Below are 13,764 nucleotides of genomic sequence, written 5' to 3' on the forward strand. Positions count from 1 at the left end.
ATAGTTTGAGAGGGAGGAGCTCACATTCTTACAGGGTAGGAGGAGCCAGAATTGTCACGAGGAGGAGTTTCCACGATGTGATGTCACAGTGTGAGAAAAATCCAACTCGCCCATTTGGAGCTGACTTTTTACAAAATGTGGAATAACAAGGGAGGGAGGAAACAGAACTTTTTCAACTTTGGCCCTATGAATAAGGCTAAAGGGATGTACAGCACTGTAGCAAAACCATTATAAAGTCATTTTTTCATAAGACCGCCCCGTTAAGGTAAGAAAAACATTAACATTTGTACTGAAACATTAATAGGAACAGATACTGGGTAGATGTAGTGTGATATCAGTTTATATTTCATAATCTCTGTTTTACTAAAACCGTGTTGAAAATGGTGTATCAGATTTGATACAGCAGGTATATGAGATCATGTACATCTAAATTTTTCTTTTTGTTGTATTTCATGCATTTCACATCATCAAGCAACATTTTTTAAGTAAACTAAATGTTTAAATTGCATAATTTGGTAACCAACATGGGGAACAAGACAGATGTAAGCACTGTACAGGCCACTTTTCCCACATGTGCTGTGAGAAATGCTGAGTGAATCTCTGTCTGAACAAAGACAGGAACTGTTTTCAGACCAACCACCACCATGCAAAATAAAAAGTTGTTGAATGCCAAAATGAGGAAAAACAAGTGAAATGTTACATGTTACAGACTTCACCATTACAGTTTCATTGGTGGATGCCGCACTGTTGCATGAAAGTAGCACTAAAATAAATGTCCTATATGGAATTGACAATTTCTCAGACATGTTGGTTATTTATTATGTTTGTGTTGGTTATAATACAACAATATTCGAGCATTGAGGTCAGATGTATACTATGATACAAATTAAAACTCATGAATGGAAATTGAAATTTGAATAGTTTTTTTATTTTCTGTCAAATATGTAATGATTCAGGCTGTACAGGGCTTAGGGCTCAAAGATAATCTTAATAGATATTAAACTGTATAACTGGGGGGGTTAGGGATATGTGGTACTCAGAGGTGAAAGTAATGAATCACAAATACTCACGTTACTGTAATTGTTTTTATGAGTACTTTTTTTAATTATATTTCTAAATCAGCAATTTTACTTGTACTAAAGTACGTTTTAAAATAAGTTATAGAGTTCACAAATGTTATAGCAATACTTACAGCCTTACAATTTTTATTTTTGATTTAATTCATTGGTCATTTCATTTAAAAAAGATTTGTACATTATGTCAAACATTTTATTTTATACAGATGCCTTTGTGGAAAATAAACCTAAGTTTTAATTGTGCAAGATTTGGTCTCTTCCTTTTTAAGTTTATACATGAGATGTTTACTGTTTCCAAGGGAACTGTGGCAAGATTTATTCCCAAAAATAAACATGGAGGGTGAAAGTAACTTGTAAATTTAATTATGCTACTTTTTACTTGTACTTGAGTATTTTATGTATAAATTACTTGTATTTGAGTACAGTTCCAATCAAGTAACAGTACTTCTACATGACTAGAATATATCAGTTCTCTTTTCACCACTGGTAGTACTATCTTTACTGTCCAAAGTGTGCGTGCAGCGCTTTAAATTAAAGGCAGCCTTGAAGTGATTACATTATTTGAAGGCTTTTATTTTGAAACCGGTTGCTATTTCCTGTTGCTACAAACCTCTGCTAACTTAAAAACAAACAAAACGTTGTCGCAAATTATATATTCAACAACGAGCTGAAGACCTCAACGCGTAAATAAAGTGAAAAATAAACAACGGAAGTGAAAAAGATCTCCTGTCACTGTCCCTCCGTCAGTAGCTACTGACAGCAGCAGTTTCAGATCCAACTGTAGTTTAGAGTCAAACTGAGCAGCCTCTCAGTGACTTGTTTTTTTTTTTGACAAATATAAAGATGACGTCCACGATCTGTAATGTTCCACAATCAGCTGTGTCCGTCAGGAACATTCTCACTCTCTCCCACCGCTGAGCGGAGGAGGAGGAGCAGAAGGTTCTGGAAGGTTCTGGAAACATGTCGGTGAGAGATAAAAGAGGAAGTCAGAGCCAGTCCAGGCACGAGCTTCACACACTGAAGGAGAAACAAGAAGAATCTCTGAGAAGAACCATTTCTCTCTGAGCTACACACACTTACTGATCCATCACTGACGGTAAGAACATTCACCTTTTACTATGTTTGACATTTAACTATAAAAAAAAAATATATATATATATATATAAACAGACTTATTCATTTATATGTTATATAAGGCAGATTTATATATTTTTTTTATTTAAATTTCACAAAGCCTGTTATACATGTGAGCAAATATAATTTAAAACATGCTTAATGTTATATTATAGATTAGACGACGTTTTCCTGTTTAAAGGTTTGAAAAAAAAAATGGATTTTGTTTATACTTACATTTTAAATAGTTTTGTCTCAAAACCACACAGCAATTATTATGAAAGCTACTATTGTAAATAACATGCATGCCAATTTTGTTTTGCTGTATTCTTATAGACAAAAGCAAGAGTAACATTATTATTTATTTTTACTTTTTTATTATTGGATTTTTAAATTTTTTTTTTCATTTAATCAACATATCTTAACATTGGAACTATGATTGTTAAACAATTTAACTACTTAAAAGATATAACATTGATTATTTATTTATGTAAATGACATTATATACTTAAACTAATTTTGTTTGGAAGGGAATAAAAACTAATTGTTGTAGCAGAAACATCCTCACTTATTTGTAACTTAACTTTTGCCTTTAATAAAATGTTAATGACATCAGACATGCTGCTGTACTCATTGGAGATGGAGAAATAATAGATATAAAATTGATAAAGTATTGTTGATGAGACACTGAGCCCTAAAGAGTATGTAACTAATTTGTAACAAACACTTTCTATTCATGAAAAAGTTTAAAGTTTTTTCAAATATTTGACTTTAAGGTATTTGAATAAAATTGTTGTACAACCTTTAAAAAAATCACTAAAATTAATAATAATAATACAAGAGTTTTACATGATTTTTTTTTATTGAATCCTTGCAGGAACATAAAGAAGCAAGATGTCCTCAGCTAAAGGAGTTTCCATTGGCATCGACCTGGGCACCACCTACTCCTGTGTTGGGGTTTTCCAACACGGCAAAGTAGAAATCATTGCCAACGATCAGGGGAACAGGACCACTCCCAGCTATGTGGCCTTCACTGACACAGAGAGGCTGATTGGAGATGCTGCCAAGAACCAAGTGGCCATGAACCCCAGTAACACCATCTTTGATGCTAAGCGGCTCATTGGGCGGAAGTTTACCGACGCAGTTGTCCAGTCAGACATGAAACTTTGGCCTTTCAGGGTGATCAGTGATGGTGGGAAACCTAAACTCCAGGTGGAATATAAGGGAGAGACCAAGGCTTTCTATCCAGAGGAGATTTCTTCCATGGTCTTGGTCAAAATGAAGGAGATAGCTGAGGCCTACCTGGGCCAAAAAGTGTCCAACGCTGTCATCACAGTGCCAGCATATTTCAACGACTCCCAAAGACAAGCCACCAAAGATGCTGGAGTGATTTCTGGACTGAATGTTCTGAGGATCATTAATGAGCCCACGGCAGCAGCCATTGCCTACGGCCTGGATAAAGGTAAAAAAGGAGAGAATAATGTACTCATCTTTGATCTTGGTGGAGGCACCTTTGACGTGTCCATCCTGACCATTGAAGACGGCATTTTTGAGGTGAAGGCCACAGCTGGAGACACTCACCTTGGGGGCGAGGACTTTGACAACCGAATGGTCAACCACTTTGTAGAAGAATTCAAGAGAAAGTACAAAAAAGATATCAGCCAGAATAAAAGGGCAGTGAGAAGGCTACGCACAGCATGCGAGCGAGCAAAGAGGACCTTGTCTTCAAGCACCCAGGCCAGCATTGAGATCGACTCCCTGTTTGAGGGAATTGACTTCTACACCTCCATCACTAGAGCCCGTTTTGAAGAACTGAACTCTGAACTTTTCAGAGGAACATTGGAACCCGTGGAGAAGGCCCTGCACGATGCCAAGCTTGACAAGTCAAAGATCAATGAAATTGTCTTGGTCGGTGGCTCAACAAGAATCCCCAAAATCCAAAAGCTCCTCCAAGACTTTTTCAATGGCAGAGAACTGAACAAGAGCATCAATCCAGATGAAGCTGTGGCCTATGGTGCAGCAGTGCAGGCTGCTATCCTCATGGGAGACACTTCAGAAAATGTCCAAGACCTGCTGCTGCTGGATGTAGCTCCCCTCTCTCTGGGCATTGAAACCGCAGGTGGAGTGATGACACCCTTAATCAAACGAAACACCACAATTCCAACCAAGCAGACTCAGACCTTCACCACCTACGCAGACAACCAACCAGGTGTCCTGATTCAGGTTTATGAAGGGGAGAGAGCTATGACAAAAGACAACAACCTCCTGGGAAAGTTTGAGCTCACAGGTATCCCTCCTGCTCCCCGGGGTGTTCCCCAAGTGGAGGTCACCTTTGACATTGATGCCAACGGCATCCTAAATGTGTCGGCGGTCGACAAAAGCACGGGCAAGGAAAACAAAATCACCATCACCAACGACAAGGGCCGCCTCAGCAAAGAAGAGATTGAGCGGATGGTGCAGGACGCTGACAAGTACAAGGCTGAGGATGACGCTCAGAGAGACCGAGTCGCAGCTAAGTATCAACTGGAGTCCTACGCCTACAACATGAAGAGCAGTGTTGAGGATGAGAACATGAAAGGAAAGATCAGTGAAGAGGACAAAAAGATGGTCATTGAAAAGTGTAACCAGGCCATTTCTTGGCTGGAGAACAACCAGCTGGCAGAGAAGGAAGAGTACGAGCATCACCAGAAGGAACTGGAGAAAGTGTGCAAGCCAATTGTGGCTAAACTGTACCAGGGAGCAGCGCCATCTGGAGGCTGTGGTGGGCAGACAGGGGCCAGCACAAAGGGTCCAACTATTGAAGAAGTGGACTAAAACTGTGGACTTCACATTTCATCTACATGAGGAGTCTTTGCTGTGTGAAAAACAAATGGCATTGTTTCACTTACTGTATTTTTCTGTTTAATAAACACAAAGCACTAACTTTAAAATGATTATTTTGCATTGCACATTTCACATGTTTTAACTTGTATGTTGAAAATGTATTAAACATTTTGATTCTTCAACAGAAAGTGAGTGTCAGTAGTTTACTGAATATTTTCTGACTTTTATGAAAAGGTCAATGAGTCGACTCAAGGTTAAAGAATGGTGAATTTAGTCTAAAATTCTTAATTCCAATTAACATACAGTATTAGGTTAAGATGTAGCTGGGGTTTTTTGTTTTTAGTTCTGAAGAGGATTTGGATAAAAAATCTGAAATAATAACTATTTCATTTTAATGTTTTGTGTGAAAAGTGGCTAAGCACTCCACATATCTACAACTAAATCATACTTTAAAAAATCCTACTATGCTATTACATATTTAATCAATTACATTTATACAAAAAAGACCAAAATGTGTTCCATCTTGTGTCATTCTTGTTTCAGAAGCAACACATATGACATTTTCACATACACATCCATTTACTCCAAGCAATTTGGTAGATATCAACAAAATTGATCTTTGTCAATGACAAAATTTTAAAATAAAAACATCTATTCATTATTAAGGTTGTAACAAAAGTAAAAAAAAAAAACAAGCCTATTTCTTAGAATAAGCACATATTGATTTACAGATTTTTCTAATATAAATTTCTTTAAAAAACAAAACACATCGTCTTAGTTTACTTAAATAATTCTCAAACTTAATGTATGTAATACATTTTGTACTGACAGAAAACAAAACCTCTCTAAATCGTCTGTGGCCTGGCCCTAAACCAGCTCAATGTGGAAAAACGGACATTGGTGCGTTAGCGCCCCCTACAGAGGCAAGAGAATTTAATATGAGACAAATGTCCTATTTTAACACACTTTTCCTTGGGTGTTTCATCGACAGGGCTCAAAGTTGCTGGAGATCATCTAGAGTAGTTGGACATCAAAAGTTATCTATAGATTTTTGATAACTTGCATTCTGGCCAAAACCTTTTGAAAATTGTTTTATTTTTTTTAAAGGCTCCCATTTGCTCATACAAACTTTGAGTTGCATCAAATGTAAATCACTTGTTAAACTCTCGGCCTTAAACCAGCTCAATGTGAAAATATGGAAATTGGCGCGTTACCGCCCCTACAGAGTGAAGACAATTTAATATGGGGAAAAATGTTTGGTATTTTTCATGAACTTCTGTTTTGGCCTTTCGATCAAAAAAGTCAATGAGATGCATGCTTTATTTTTTATTGTGATATTTTGTATCAAGCTACTCTACATTTTGTGTTAATCGTAAATTGGCCAAATCTTGAAAATCATCGGCGCAAAACTTTAACACACTCCTCCTGGAGCCACTCTTACTACTATTATTACTACAACTACAACTAAAACTACTACTACTACTACTACTACAACAACAAAAACTACTACTAATACTACTACAACAACTCCAGCATTGTTCTTGGATGTGTTAGTACAACAACAAAAATCATAAATATGTCTAAGTTTATATCTCAATAGGACATTTCTGTCTAAACAAATCAATAAGAATGCATTGATAGTATAAAAATCACTGTTATGTCGTTGTATTAACTTGAGGCAGCACATCGAAGGCGGCACAGCGAAGGTGGCACGGCAAAGGCGGCACGGCAAAGGCGGCAAGGCAAAGGGGGCATGGCAAAGGCGGCAAGGCAAAGGCGGCATGGCAAAGGCGGCATGGCAAAGGCGGCATGGCAAAGGCGGCATGGCAAAGGCGGCGCAAATTGCTGAAGGTGGTGCAATTTGGTAAAGGCAGTGTGGCAAAGGTGGCGCGGCAAAGGCGAGGGCCGTTTATTGCCTTTTCCGGCTATAATTTTTACTTGTACTTGAGTATTTTATGTATAACTTCCTTATACTTCAGTACAATTCCAATCAAGAAACAGTACTTCAACTTCAGTAGAATAAATCAGTACTCGATTCACCTCTGGTAGTACTATCTTTAATGTCCAAGGTGTGTGTGTGGCGCTTTAATTTAAAGGCAGCTTTGAAGTGATTAGATATTTTAAAGCTTTTATTTTGAAAGCAGTTGCTATTTCCTGTTCCTACAAACCACTGCTAACTTTTTTAAAAAGAAACCGAGATAAACAAACAAAACGTTGTCGCATTTTTTTCTTCTTCTTTTTTTTAAAGTCTCCACAAAAAAAAAAAAAAAAAAAAAAAACACATTCAATAACTAATTGAAAACCTCAACACGTAAATAAAGTGGAAAGAAAAAAAAAAAAATCTCCCGTCACTGTCACTCCGTCAGTAGGTACAGACAGCTGCAGTTTCAGATCCAACTGTAGTTTAGAGTCAAACTGAGCAGCCTCTCAGTGACTTGTTTTTTTTTTTGATAAATATAAAGCTGACGTCTACGGTCTGTAATGTTCCACATTCATCTGTGTCCGTCTGGAACATTCTCCATCTCTACAGAAACTGTTTCACTCTCTAATTTTAACTTCTACATCACCGCTGAGCGGAGGAGGAGGAGCAGAAGCGTCTGGAAGGTTCTGGAAACATGTCGGTGAGAGATAAAAGAGGAAGTCAGAGCCAGTCCAGGCACGAGCTTCACACACTGAAGGAGAAACAAGAAGAATCTCTGAGAAAAACCATTTCTCTCTGAGCTACACACACTTACTGATCCATCACTGACGGTAAGAACATTCACCTTTTACTATGTTTGACATTTAACTATATATATATATATACAGACTTATTCATTTATATGAGGCAGATTTATATTTGTTTTGTTATTTAAATTTCACAAAGCCTGTTATACATGTGAGCAAATATAATCTGAAACATCCTTAATGTTATATTATAGATTAGACGACGTTTTCCTGTTTAAAGGTTTGGGAAAAAAAATGGACTTTGTTCATATTTACATTACAAGGATTTTATTATTTGGAAATCACAAATTGGAGAATTTTTAAAATGGTTTTGGTCTCAAATTCACACAACAATAAGAACAAAAGCTACTATTATAAATAACTAGCCTCTGACATGCATGCCAAATTTGTTGTTTCTGTATTCCCATTGACACAAAAGTAAGAGCAACATTTTTTTTTAAATAAATAAATTCATTAAATAAATATGATTAATTTTCAGTTTAATTGAAATAATGTCAACAATGATAGAATTCCCTTACATTTTTTAATCAACATATCTTAACATTGGAACTATGACTGTTAAACAATTTAACTACTTAATAGATATAATATTGTTCATTTATTTATGTAAATCACATTATATACTTACTTAAACTTAAACAAATTTTATTTGGAAGTGAATAAAACTAATTGTTGTAGCAGAAACATCGTCACTCATTTGTAACCTAACTCTTGCCTTTAATAAATTGTTAATGACATCAGACATGCTGCTGTACTCATTGGAGATGGAGAAATAATAGATATAAAACTGATAAAGTATTGTTGATGAGACACTGAGCCCTAAACAGTATGTAGCTAATTTGTAACAAACACTTTTCTATTCATGAAAAAGTATATATTTGACGTTAAGGTATCTGATTAAACTTGTTGTACAACCTTTAAAAAAAAATCACTAAAATTAATAATAAGAAAAGAGTTTTACATGATTTTTTTTTATTGAATCCTTGCAGGAACATAAAGAAGCAAGATGTCCTCAGCTAAAGGAGTTTCCATTGGCATCGACCTGGGCACCACCTACTCCTGTGTTGGGGTTTTCCAACACGGCAAAGTAGAAATCATTGCCAACGATCAGGGGAACAGGACCACTCCCAGCTATGTGGCCTTCACTGACACAGAGAGGCTGATTGGAGATGCTGCCAAGAACCAAGTGGCCATGAACCCCAGTAACACCATCTTTGATGCTAAGCGGCTCATTGGGCGGAAGTTTACCGACACAGTTGTCCAGTCAGACATGAAACTTTGGCCTTTCAGGGTGATCAGTGATGGTGGGAAACCTAAACTCCAGGTGGAATATAAGGGAGAGACCAAGGCTTTCTATCCAGAGGAGATTTCTTCCATGGTCTTGGTCAAAATGAAGGAGATAGCTGAGGCCTACCTGGGCCAAAAAGTGTCCAACGCTGTCATCACAGTGCCAGCATATTTCAACGACTCCCAAAGACAAGCCACCAAAGATGCTGGAGTGATTTCTGGACTGAATGTTCTGAGGATCATTAATGAGCCCACGGCAGCAGCCATTGCCTATGGCCTGGATAAAGGTAAAAAAGGAGAGAATAATGTACTCATCTTTGATCTTGGTGGAGGCACCTTTGACGTGTCCATCCTGACCATTGAAGATGGCATTTTTGAGGTGAAAGCCACAGCTGGAGACACTCACCTTGGGGGCGAGGACTTTGACAACCGTATGGTCAATCACTTTGTAGAAGAATTCAAGAGAAAGTACAAAAAAGACATCAGCCAGAATAAAAGGGCAGTGAGAAGGCTACGCACAGCATGCGAGCGAGCAAAGAGGACCTTGTCTTCAAGCACCCAGGCCAGCATTGAGATCGACTCCCTGTTTGAGGGAATTGACTTCTACACCTCCATCACCAGAGCCCGTTTTGAAGAACTGAACTCTGAACTTTTCAGAGGAACATTGGAACCCGTGGAGAAGGCCCTGCGTGATGCCAAGCTTGACAAGTCAAAGATCAATGAAATTGTCTTGGTCGGTGGCTCAACAAGAATCCCCAAAATCCAAAAGCTCCTCCAAGACTTTTTTAATGGCAGAGAACTGAACAAGAGCATCAATCCAGATGAAGCTGTGGCCTATGGTGCAGCAGTGCAGGCTGCTATCCTCATGGGAGACACTTCAGAAAATGTCCAAGACCTGCTGCTGCTGGATGTAGCTCCCCTCTCTCTGGGCATTGAAACAGCAGGTGGAGTGATGACACCCTTAATCAAACGAAACACCACAGTTCCAACCAAGCAGACTCAGATCTTCACCACATACGCAGACAACCAACCAGGTGTCCTGATTCAGGTTTATGAAGGGGAGAGAGCTATGACAAAAGACAACAACCTCCTGGGAAAGTTTGAGCTCACAGGTATCCCTCCTGCTCCCCGGGGTGTTCCCCAAGTGGAGGTCACTTTTGACATTGATGCCAACGGCATCCTAAATGTGTCGGCGGCCGACAAAAGCACGGGCAAGGAAAACAAAATCACCATCACCAACGACAAGGGCCGCCTCAGCAAAGAAGAGATCGAGCGGATGGTGCAGGATGCTGACAAGTACAAGGCTGAGGATGACGCTCAGAGAGACCGAGTAGCAGCTAAGAACCAACTGGAGTCCTACGCCTACAACATGAAGAGCAGTGTTGAGGATGAGAACATGAAAGGAAAGATCAGTGAAGAGGACAAAAAGATGGTCATTGAAAAGTGTAACCAGGCCATTTCTTGGCTGGAGAACAACCAGCTGGCAGAGAAGGAAGAGTACGAGCATCACCAGAAGGAACTGGAGAAAGTGTGCAAGCCAATTGTGGCTAAACTGTACCAGGGAGCAGCGCCATCTGGAGGCTGTGGTGGGCAGACAGGGGCCAGCACAAAGGGTCCAACTATTGAAGAAGTGGACTAAAACTGTGGACTTCACATTTCCTCTCCATGAGGAGTCTTTGCTGTATGAAAAACAAATGGCATTGTTTCACTTACTGTATTTTTCTGTTAAATAAACACAAAGCACTAACTTTAAAATGATTATTTTGCATTGCACATTTCACATGTTTTAACCTGTATGTTGAAAATGTATTAAACATTTTGATTCTTCAACAGAAAGTGAGTGTCAGTGGTTTACTGAATATTTTCTGACTTTTATGAAAAGGTAAATGAGTCGACTATGTTAAAGAATGGTGAATTTAATTTAATGGTGGTGCAGGGGGGTCAGATAGAAAACGAAATCCACACATTCTACTACACACTAGACTGTTATGGTTTGTTTTATATTCCTCTAGAGTTGAAAAGGTCATACATGGGGGAAAAAAATGTATGTCCAGCCAGAGTTAAAGTCAAATAAAACAATAGTTAATTCTCCAACTTCAATTTTTTTTTTTTTTGTCTTTTTTCCTTTCCCAAAATTATATAATTATCGTGAACCCATTACAGTCCATTGTATCATATTGTGAACTCAATGTATCGTCTCATCTCTAATATTTATACATCATATTGAAACCAAAATGATCCTTGCCAATGACAACATCCTAAAAAAAAAAATCCTCATCCATTTATGATTGAGACTGGGGGTAAATTAAAATTTCTTAAAAAAATAAAATAAAAACACATACCTGGGACAGAATTAACACCAAATGTATGAAATTAGTTAACTATGTGATTGGTGTAATGTTTTTTCTTGAAAAACCTGAAGTACAATATACGATTATATATACACATGCATTACAAGGTTGAGCCACCCTGGGGCAGTACTTAGGTCAGCAGAGGCATTTCCAGCAACTCTACAAGATTGTCATTTATGAGGAAAGATGCACATGTGGTTTAAGAAGTAGAATTTTCAAAATATCCCCAAACATTAAAGCTTTTAAAATTGAGCTTAAAAATGTATTTAAGTCATTGAAAACATTACAAAACAGAAGCACTATAAGACTGTTCAAAGTTCCAATGTTGTATGTTGATTAACCCCTTTAAATTTTTTAAACTTGTGTTCTGGCCCTCAGACTAGTTTGCGCAAGAGCAAAACGCCATTCACCAAGATGGCCGACTTCCTGTTTGGTTTTGGGCAGGGTCATAATGTAACTTTTTGCTCATCTTGGGGTCAAGAATACATCTGGCGAATTTTGTATGAATAGGATAAACCTGCTGGTCGTGCGGGTCCATCACAGTTTGTGTGCATTTCGTAATTGCGCGCATGACCAAACCGTTGGAGATACGCAAATTATTTCATTGATTTTTAATCTTCAGTGGGTCCTAAGGGTTCTGGCCGAGTTTGAAGTTAATCGCATGAAACCCCTCAGACTAATTTGCGCAAATGAGTTTCCAGGGCAAAACGCCAGTTTTTCACCAAAGATGGCTGACTTCCTGTTTTGTTTTGGGCGTGGTCATAATGTAACTTTTTGCTCATCTTTGGGTCAAAAATACATGTGGCGAATTGGGCAAACCTGCCGGTCGTGTGGTTCCATTGCATTTTTGGCATCTATAATGCGCACCGTGCACGCATTTTTTTTAGCGATTTTTTTCATTGTGCCAAATGATCTCGTTTTTCAGCAGGCCTGAGGTGTTTGCAAATTTTAGTGAGATTTTGGGCATCCTAAGGGGGTAAACTGGTGTGGAATAATAATAAATACAACAACAATAGGTTCCTACGGCCATTCATGGCCTTCGGACCCTAATAATAGGGAAAAAGAGCAAGAACAATAGGTTCTTATGGCCATTATGGCCTTCGGACCGTAATAATAACTTTGAACAGTAAAGATAGAACCACCTATCCCCCTACATACAGTTTGAGATATATTTAGATTAACTGTGAGCATCATTTTAGTTTCTTAATTCTGTTCCACGTGTTTTTTTTTAATAATTATTATTTTATTAGCAAGCCAATGTGCTAATGGTGTTTTTGTTGTATAAGCAACTCCCCTATCCACAGGATGGATAGATCAGGTTTTTTAAAAAAAGATTTTGTCATTGGCAAGGATCATTTTGTTTCTATATGATGTCTAAATATTAGGGATGGAATGATACTGAGGGGCAGATTCACAAAAGGTTTAGTGGTATTAAAACGTGTGCAAATGTTACTTCAATCACTAATAAGGAGTACAAAGCCCAGGGAATCAGGACTGCGTGTCTTCAGTGCGTCAGGAAGCACCCTCATTCCATTTAACACATTTTTCCTCTAATGAATATGCGTAGTAGGTGGATCTCCCAGGGGGAACAAAAATATGGGAGGAGGAAATGCAAATAAATTAATGAGGGGGACGCAATGCAATTCATGAAATCTGAAACTGTTCGCAGTGATTATTTTTGTACGGAAAAATAGTACAGAAAACAGAAAAGTTGACAGAAAACACAGTCACAAATCTTCAGACAAATCAGCAATTTTTCACCAGTGAACCACTGACACTTTCTGTTGAGGAATCAAAATGTTTAATTAGATTTCAACATACAGGTTATACATCAAAAGTAGTGGAGGGAAGACGTCATCATGAAATGAGGATTGACAAAGAGGAATGTTTTATAAATAAATATAGCCTGAAGAGAAAGGCACCCTCATACCAACAGTGTTCCTCAGTCAAAGACCTCCTCGGTGACTCTGAACTCAGCTGGAATGTAAATGAGCGAATGGAAAAGCAGTGGAAAAATGCAGTGCTGATTCCTCTTCAAAACCATGACCAATTTTCCATTTAGGGAAGCACAAAGCCTTATCAAACATATAGTCTGGGTGAAAACATGACATCTCAGTGTGATTTTATTGCTCTACATCCAGGACATGCTCAGTGAAAACTGAATATTTAAATCTTCTGAAAAACATATAGAGTACAGTATAAAGTACTGTTTGTGCAGCTTTAAGTTTCATTTCATTGCTTTACTTTGTTGTAATAAAGAAGACTTAATGTTACCATTTAAGGCATGTATGCAGACAACGATGTACACTGAGTGAAACATTGTTTTATGACATAAAATCTGCAGTATCTCAGAGTTTATTTAAACTAAGTAGTGGAATGTTTACGTT

At 37.9% G+C, this 13,764-nt stretch overlaps 2 protein-coding genes across 2 annotated transcripts; both read left to right on the forward strand.

Annotated features, from left to right (window-relative positions):
- Positions 1 to 1,948: 1,948 nt before the first annotated feature.
- Positions 1,949 to 5,200, forward strand: LOC114466785 (heat shock 70 kDa protein-like). The gene is made up of 2 exons (XM_028452512.1): positions 1,949 to 2,172; positions 3,067 to 5,200. Exon 2 carries the CDS (start codon positions 3,084 to 3,086, stop codon positions 5,001 to 5,003), a length of 1,920 nt encoding a protein of 639 aa, XP_028308313.1. The 5' UTR covers positions 1,949 to 2,172; positions 3,067 to 3,083; the 3' UTR covers positions 5,004 to 5,200.
- A 2,345-nt stretch (positions 5,201 to 7,545) lies between these two features.
- On the forward strand, positions 7,546 to 10,684 carry LOC114467299 (heat shock 70 kDa protein-like). Its single transcript, XM_028453478.1, has 2 exons — positions 7,546 to 7,763; positions 8,729 to 10,684. Exon 2 carries the CDS (start codon positions 8,746 to 8,748, stop codon positions 10,663 to 10,665), a length of 1,920 nt encoding a protein of 639 aa, XP_028309279.1. The 5' UTR covers positions 7,546 to 7,763; positions 8,729 to 8,745; the 3' UTR covers positions 10,666 to 10,684.
- Positions 10,685 to 13,764: the final 3,080 nt, after the last annotated feature.

This window comes from Gouania willdenowi, chromosome 7 (genome assembly GCF_900634775.1).
Source record: "Gouania willdenowi chromosome 7, fGouWil2.1, whole genome shotgun sequence".
Taxonomy (NCBI): Eukaryota; Metazoa; Chordata; class Actinopteri; order Blenniiformes; family Gobiesocidae; genus Gouania; species Gouania willdenowi.

Excerpts from the sequence above, each read along its gene's own strand:
- LOC114466785 (XM_028452512.1), top strand. The coding sequence starts at position 3,084 with ATGTCCTCAGCTAAAGGAGTTTCCATTGGCATCGACCTGGGCACCACC.
- LOC114467299 (XM_028453478.1), top strand. The coding sequence starts at position 8,746 with ATGTCCTCAGCTAAAGGAGTTTCCATTGGCATCGACCTGGGCACCACC.